General features: G+C 43.4%; 1 protein-coding gene across 1 annotated transcript in view; it reads left to right on the forward strand.

Moving 5' to 3' along the window:
• Nucleotides 1-7,957, forward strand: part of ZNF366 (zinc finger protein 366) — a 70,787-nt gene that overhangs the window by 58,229 nt on the left and 4,601 nt on the right. The window contains exon 4 of the mRNA XM_023538136.1: nucleotides 5,321-5,584. Within this exon, the coding sequence (XP_023393904.1) occupies nucleotides 5,321-5,584 (264 nt within the window). The remainder of the gene's footprint in view (nucleotides 1-5,320; nucleotides 5,585-7,957) is intronic.

The raw sequence follows: 7,957 nt of genomic DNA on the forward strand, positions 1-7,957 counted from the left end.
ACTAAAAATCCTTCCTAAAATAAACCCCTCCTCCTGTTGCAACATGAACTGGTTCTCTCCGGCCCTGGGCTCAGTGGAAACAGCTGTCCACAACAAGCAGCAAAGTTCAATCGCTATGGGATTAAGCATTAACAATAGAATGGAAAATTAGAGGAGAGGAAAGGTTTCCATTCCATGTTCCTTTCTTTTTTCTTTTTTTCATTTCTTTTTCTTTTTTTCTTTTTTTTGGTTAATATAAAAAAATACTGCCCTTCTGGGCTTTTTGCTATTGGCTCGACTTCTGGAGTCCTTGCTTCTTGGAGCCAGCTGGAGCTTCTCCAGAGACCTGTGCCTATAGACTTAAGCCCTTTTTCAGAAAGATGCTTCCCAGATTCTGCGTAAGCATGCAGGGGTGGATTTGGATGCTATCCTTGTAGCAGCCACACTCCATAAAAGCAAAGAACCAGCTGCCGTCTTTGGAAAACCTGTCCAGGAAAAGCAGCCATCCAGAATTTCCGGGACAAATTCTCCTTTGAGATGGGTGAAGCCGGGAGCTGCCTAAGTTATGAATCACCAGGTCATCTGCAGCGTGGTCTAAAACAGAGCCCTGAAGGCTAAGGGCAGAGCTGATAGAAGCGGATGAGGTCTCCTTGAAAAAAGTCCCCACCACCTCCACCGAACAGGCTCCATCTCTCCCTCCAGCTCTTGGATGCCTCATTGGGGAGAAACCAGGTGGGGACTTTTAGGGACCCAGTACTGGGGACCAGGGTTCTCAGGCTGGCATTGAGGGGGTTAAGGCAGTGACCAGATAGCAAGCAGCCTTTTGGCAGCAAAGCCCTCCTCAGCAGAAGGAAGGATATAGCTGTATGAACTGCCTGCTTAACAATGCCTCACATGTCCCCAGGGGCCCGCCTGCAAATAGATTTCATCTTGCTTTCTCTTGTACTTTTCAAAGCTTCCTGTTTTCTCACGGCCCTCTTGGACAGTTTACAGTCTCTCTCTCCCTCCCTCCCTCTCTCTCTCTCTTTGAGGAAAGGAACACCCTTCTTATTAAAAGAGAGAGAGAAGAATGTAAGGGAAGGGCAGCTTAGCGGAGGCCATTCTCCTCAGCTGCAGGCTGCAGCTTTTTGACCTTTTCTCTAAGAATAGGAAAACACAGGCTTCCTGGTGCATCTCAGTCCTCAGGCTCAGATCAGGCTGGTTGGCAAGAAATAGCATGCCTCTTCTTGGCTTTGTGGGCCTCTGGCCATAGCCCAGTGGCTTCCCTGTCTCTGCACAAAACCGACCTAACTTCTTGGTGGCTCTGGCTATCCGCATTGTCGCTGGGGATCATGGGGAGGTGCCTGAGACATCTCTAGAGCCTGGGCCAGGAAGGGAAGGGGCATGAGGAGGCTGGAGTTTGGAACTCCTATGAAGATGAGGAACAGGGCACCTGCTGGCTGTCTAAAGGGCTGACTAGTGATCAGGGAGCCAGATAATGGGCTCTCCCAAAGCCTGCAATCTAGGCTGAATCTTCTCTTTCTGTCCACATTTTTCAGTGCTGGGTTAGGCACAACTGCTTCTACTTCTATTATGCCTCAAGTAACCTGGCAGATATTTACTCAAAGGATTCATCACTTGGTTTTTTCTTTAATATTTCCCCCAAATAACGTGGTTTAAAAAGACAGCACCCTCATCTTCAAAGATCTTCCTATTCCTATTCCTGAAATGTAAAAGAGTCTACCGTGTACATGATAATGATAGTAATAAAAGCTAATACTTATTGAGCTCTATTTGCCAAGCCCTTTACATGAATTGTTTCATTTGATCCTTATAACACCCTTCATAAGAAACCATTATTATCATCAACATTTTATAGAACAGAAAATGGAACAAGTCCTCTATTCCTCTGCGGTCTCACCATCACCTCTCTGCTCTGCCATCACAAAACTTCATGATCTGTGCGACCTCTTTGTAAAGGACAGTTCAAAACATTCGTTGCAATTTTCTATTAAATGTTGAGGTCCACCTCCCTCTTAAAAAATAGGTATAAAAATGAGTATCGATGGACCAGCTGAGATTTATGTCAGGCACAGTAAGGCCCCTCATTAGAATGACTGAGCTGACCGTCTGCAAGATGACATCTGAGTCCTCACCACACCAGCAGCTTCCTGTACCAACACCTGCCCCTATTTTAATCTTCGTAGAACTTAGCAGAAGATGATTCAGCAAATATTGACTCGGGCAAGCTCTGAGCCTCATACCTCATGATTAAAGGGGGCTTTGAAATAGATGTCTGCTTTTTCCAGGAGAAAGAACAAGAGTTTTGGTCTCTTTCTCAGCCTTTCTTCTTCCCTCCTCCACTACAGCAATTCTGCTTAGAGCTCATATCTCAAACCCCACCCAAGGGTGCCATTGTTAATTGACCCAATCTTCTTTCTCTGGCTCCTCTTCACTAACAGTGACTGAGAGGCCACTCTCTGAATTTCACTGACACAAAATATCTCCGTACACTCATGTATTGTCACGTAAGGACAATATGCTGAGAAAGGCGAAGAGGCCAGTTGTTCTGAGAAGAACTAAAGGGCTTTATGGAAGAGTCAGGGGCTGAGAGGAAGAAGCTAAGAGTGCCTACCACTGAAATGTGAATGGTGTCCTAGTACCTCGGGTCCTGAGTTAATTGTTTCTATTCTTCTGCCACTGAGGATTTTGGTTTACACGCTACTGTGTATAGGGTTATACACAAGATAGTGGGGAAAGGAGCAGAGTTGGTGATGGCTGCTTTTTGGAATTTTTACATGGGATAGTGATATTTTCCTGACTTGTTCTTTTATTCCCACAACAAAAAAACTTAGATATTTATTAAGTGTTACTATGTATGTACTCTTTTGCTTGATACTGAGGTTAGCCACAAAGACCATCTGAAGATGGTCTAGGCACCTTTTACTGTCCCGAACATCTTTTACAGTCGATGCATCTCCACTGAGCCCTGGGAAAGCTCTCCATTGGCTGGCCCAGTAGGTTACCATAAACCATGAAGGATAACTCTGGTACATAAAAATTATATTTTACCAACAGCACAGAAATCAGTCTTCTTTACCAAGCATACATTAGATAATATAACTGACCAATCATGTCCCACAGTGGACCTTCCCTGAGGCTATAGGCCTTGACTTCAGGGAACAATATTATTTTAATGTCCTAATGTCCTTATATACCCCTGAAATGTCCCAGGAAGTTCGGTAGTGAATGAATTGAGCCAGAAAAACATTAAAATATAAAAACACACTGCTATGATAAAGGATCATAAAAACTTGCTTACCTAAGTCTGAGGAAGTCTGTGGAAAATACCCAGAGGTAGCCACTGTGATGTGTGCATACCTCTGTGTGGGGGAGTGGGGAGGTGAGGAGGAAGGTAGGTGGGACCTTGGGGCAAGTGAATTGCAGGATCTGCTCTGACCCCAAAGTCACAGCAGCTGCGATAACTAGCAGTTGATCACTGTCGCAACAGTGAAAGTTACCTGGACTGTAGTTTAAGGTTGAATGAGGTGTCCAAAATATTTAATGAAAAAACTTTATTCTTGTGTCAAAACAAAGGCACTCTACACATTCTTCAAAGTTAGGCTAAAATTCTATCTCTTTTATAAAACCCTTTTGGACCAGTCCAACTTCTAATACCTCAGCAACCGTAGATAACTAAAAGTGGAATTTCTTCCTTCATGAGAGCCAAGTGAAGAAGGTACCCATCTCATCTTTCCAGTTGTTCTCTCTGTCTGGCCTATAAGACTGTGAGACCCATTTAGGCCTAGCTCCTCTCCCCTGTGTGTCTTGTGCTTAACTACTCACGGATTTTGCTGTTTTCAGATCTTCTGCTGCAACATCATCCAAATAATCAGGAACCATATTATGAACCAAATGAGATATACCTTTTCTAAAATGACCCATAACTGGAAATACCTAATGTAGAATCTCTAGATTCAAAGCTTTTTTTTTTTTTTCCTTTGCCAGGATGGAGAACTACATAAACTAAGCTAATAAATAGAACTCTACCAGAACTCGTACACATGTGCCAAGCTGAATGACAAGTTGCTATATCTTAATAAGTTGTCTCTATTGAGAATAAAAGAAAGCAAGTATATATCTCACATGTAGGGCTTCTGAGGATGTTTAAATTAGACCAAATATCTCAGCCTTTCCTCTCTTGGTTCACCTTTTCCAAATAAATGTGGTGTGCAGATACTCTGAATACTGAGGATGGGACACCAGAATGCTGAATTCATTATTGCTAGTAAAGAAGTAAAAAGTGAAAAAGTACTTAAATCCCTCCAATTTGAATCATTTAAAAATACAGAACCAACCATTCGTTAACCATGCATGGATTATCTGTGACAGATTTGTAATCCCAGGCTGGCTTCCTCTCACTGACCACCCAGCATTCTTTTGGGTTAATCTCCCAAGGTCACTATTTGTTAGGTCTACCCATTCTTTTAAGCCAGCTTCTCTTCTGAAAGAAGTTGGAGAACCGCTGTTGTTGTCCATTATGCGTTACACTTTGATGGAAATGAGAGAAATGACCAAAAAATGAATAAAACATATTTACTTTTTGTATGCCTGAGATAATATGTTCAGTACTTCAAATCTCTACACAGAGAAAAGACATACTCCTTCCTTTACATGTGTCTTTGGTCCTTTTAACTTTGAAATTCATTCCAATAATTAGCTAATTTAAAAATTAGAAAAGCATTGCCTGATATCGTCTAATAGAGGATCTATTGGGGCAGGGGCGGGGTGCGGATACAGTGTGGTATGGTGATTGACCATGTGGCTTCTGGTATCCGATGACCCGAGTTCATTATCCTAGCTCTAGCACCTACTAGCTATGTGCCTTGGCCACTCTCTTCATCTTAATCCCTTAGTTTGTCCATCTGCAAAATAAGGTTGATAACAACACTCATCTCATAGGATTGATGTGCAAACTAAGTGAGATATTCCATGGCAGACTTACAACAGTGCCTTCTGTATTGTAAATGCTCCATAAATATTAAACAAGTAATTGTAACTGTTTTTATGAAGGTGAAGCACACTTTGAGCAATTGCTTTTCAGATCAGCTTTTCTCCCTTTCAAAAGATCGTATTCAAAAGACACTTTAATAGCTTTAATAGCTCTGTGATCCGTTCCTACTTCTTTACTTCTGAGCCTGGACACAATCCAGCCCCTCCCCAACTTGCACAGGGACATTTTCTTTGGAAGCAACTTAAAATGCCCAAATCCAAAGTAGCAGCACCCCTGGGTGTGGGTTCACCTGGGCACGGTCCCCTGCCTGCGAGTAACCTGTGTTCTCCTTGTCACTGTCTCTGACAGCTGTGTGGGAAGGAATTCAACCGGATGCACAACCTAATGGGCCACATGCACCTGCACTCCGACAGCAAACCCTTCAAGTGCCTCTACTGCCCAAGCAAATTCACCCTGAAGGGGAACCTGACTCGCCACATGAAAGTCAAACACGGGGTCATGGAGCGGGGCCTCCATTCGCAAGGTAATCGCTCTTCCAGAAAGCCCCCAAGGCTGTCAAGGCCAGTGGGTAACAAATGGGAAGTGACCTTGTTTCTAGGGGGGGCTTCAGTCTGAGGGGTTATTCTTATTGTGGAAAAGGGAGTGAAATTTTGAAGACCACAGCAGAGTAGCAGGAGCAGGCTGACAGTGGCACTAAAACAAATATAATGCTGAAATCTGAAGGCAGTAAGTAAAAGTGAATTCTAGAAAGTAAATCAGAACATCGCAATGACGCCAGTCGGAACCATTGTTGAATCTTCGTTCCAGACACTGCATCAGGTGCCTTGCCTCCTTGCCTCTTCACAGCAGCTTCAGGCTGGAGGAACTTCTATCGTCCCTACTTTACAGATGAGGGAACTGAGGCTTCAGGACATTATTAACTTGCTCAGCTGAAAAGCGGCAGAGTCAGGATTTGAACACAGACCTTCTTGACTCTAAATCCTTTATTGCATCCTCATCATTGCACAGCTGATAGAGGGCATGCAATTTTTCTTTCCTTTCTAAAAAACAGGTCTGCAGGCTCCGTTGTCAGCAGGTGTGTGTCTGTAGCAGACTAAGTCTCTTCTGCCTGTTCACAACCATATATACTCAAGGACAGTTTTCCTGCTCAGTAAGGCTGATGGCCCCATGTGCACAGCAGGGGCTTACATCTCCCCCACTGAACCCTAACTGAACTGATTAAAAGTTCTTCCCTCATTTATTCTCTCAGTCTCAGGGCCCTCAGCAGTGAAGAGTTCACGTTTCAGATCTACTGAATTCAGCAGGATGCCCCTAAGTCACCTAACCAGGCCATCCTTCAATAAATAGGCAGTAAATGCATGTTGTCTAGTCAGTGTGCTATGTGCCATGGCAGAGATGAGAGGGAGAAGACCATCTTTGCCCTCTAAAAGGTCTTTGGAGAGAGAAGACATACATATGTGTAACTTCAAAAATCATAGTAACTGGCTGCTGTTTTCTGATCACTAGTATGATCCAACTGCAGGGCTAGACACTTTAGAGTTCATTCCCACAATTCCACAAAGTAGACTGTGGAATTGTATTATATAAGAGGAGATCAAGGCCGAGAGGTGTTACATAAACTGCTCAAGATCAAACAGCAAATCCAAAGGCAGAACTGGGCTTCCAAATGGCAGTTTTCACCACACTAGGTAAAAACATGGGGTGACTCATTTGTGTTTGCTATCTCTCCCACCCTTTTACAAAAGATGTGGTCAAATAGGCATGCATATTCATAAATAAGATGCACACGTGTGCACACACAACATGAAACGGAATGACTGCAGCGTTCAGATTTTTCTCCACGCCCACTGAGTTTACAGTGACTCTTGGGTGACAGGGAACTGTCATCATCAAAAAAACAAGGTCTGGAGTTTTTGCAAAAGTGCTGAAAAAATTCCGTTTGAAAAACAAAGGCAAATTCCCCCCCCCCCCCCGAAAATGTTGTTCTCCTGAATTATTCTTTATATCTGCAATTGTCTGAGCCACTTCCCAAACCAGGCGTGGATTTTTTCCTGACTAGGTAAAGTTTGCTCAGTCCCCAGGGCTGAAGATGTAGAAGGCAATGAGACAGTCCTCCATCTGAAAGCCTAACCTGGTCACTAAAACTCACTCCATATAGATGCTCAGATCCTAAAAGGCATCTAACAGCTCTGTCATTTTTCTGGAAAAATGAAGAGCATCGCTATGTATCAGAGAGTTGCTTTAAAAGTTTTTAACAGCCTTTCAACACTTTCAATGTTTTCATCTACAAAAGATGTTGGCATTTTTTCACTTTCGTTTTTGAAATCACTCAAAAAGCATACCCCCAATGAAAAAGATCCTCCCTGTGCCCCTGACAAGATAAGAGCTATAGACAGCTTCATGGCCTGACATTATCATAAAGCAGGCAAAGCTGGACATCAGCTTCCTTTGTGTGCCCCGACCCAGGAGTCTGGTTCTCCCGTGGTGCAGCAGGCTCTGGTCGCTGCTATTTCTCCTCTCCAATCGTCCCTACCTGTTCCTCGGTGCCTGAGTGTTGGTTCCCCATAGGCACCGACCTTCAGATCACACCAGGTGGGGCACTACCATAGATCGATTGGCTGCTGAAAAATCCATCTCTACAGGGTCTTCAAACTGAAACTAAAAGTGAAACCCTCTCGCATCACTGTGCCCGACAGCAGGAACCCTTGTAGTTGGACACAGGGGGCTCTGGGATTCCTCAGAGGACCTCTTTGTGCCCTCCCTATTCTGGCTATGCTTAGGAGGTCCAGCTATGAGGTGGCCTCCTTGGCCTTAAATGAAATATATTTTTTTCCAAGATGAAAATACCTGTATCATTGTTTTATTTTTTCTATGGTAAAATATACGCCCACTGAAAATAATCAAATAAATACATTAGAAGTGAAAAAATATCAAAATCACCTCATTTTTGAGATTTTGACATACATTTTCATTTCTTGAGACAGA

This window comes from Pteropus vampyrus, unplaced genomic scaffold (genome assembly GCF_000151845.1).
Source record: "Pteropus vampyrus isolate Shadow unplaced genomic scaffold, Pvam_2.0 Scaffold213, whole genome shotgun sequence".
NCBI lineage: Eukaryota > Metazoa > Chordata > Mammalia > Chiroptera > Pteropodidae > Pteropus > Pteropus vampyrus.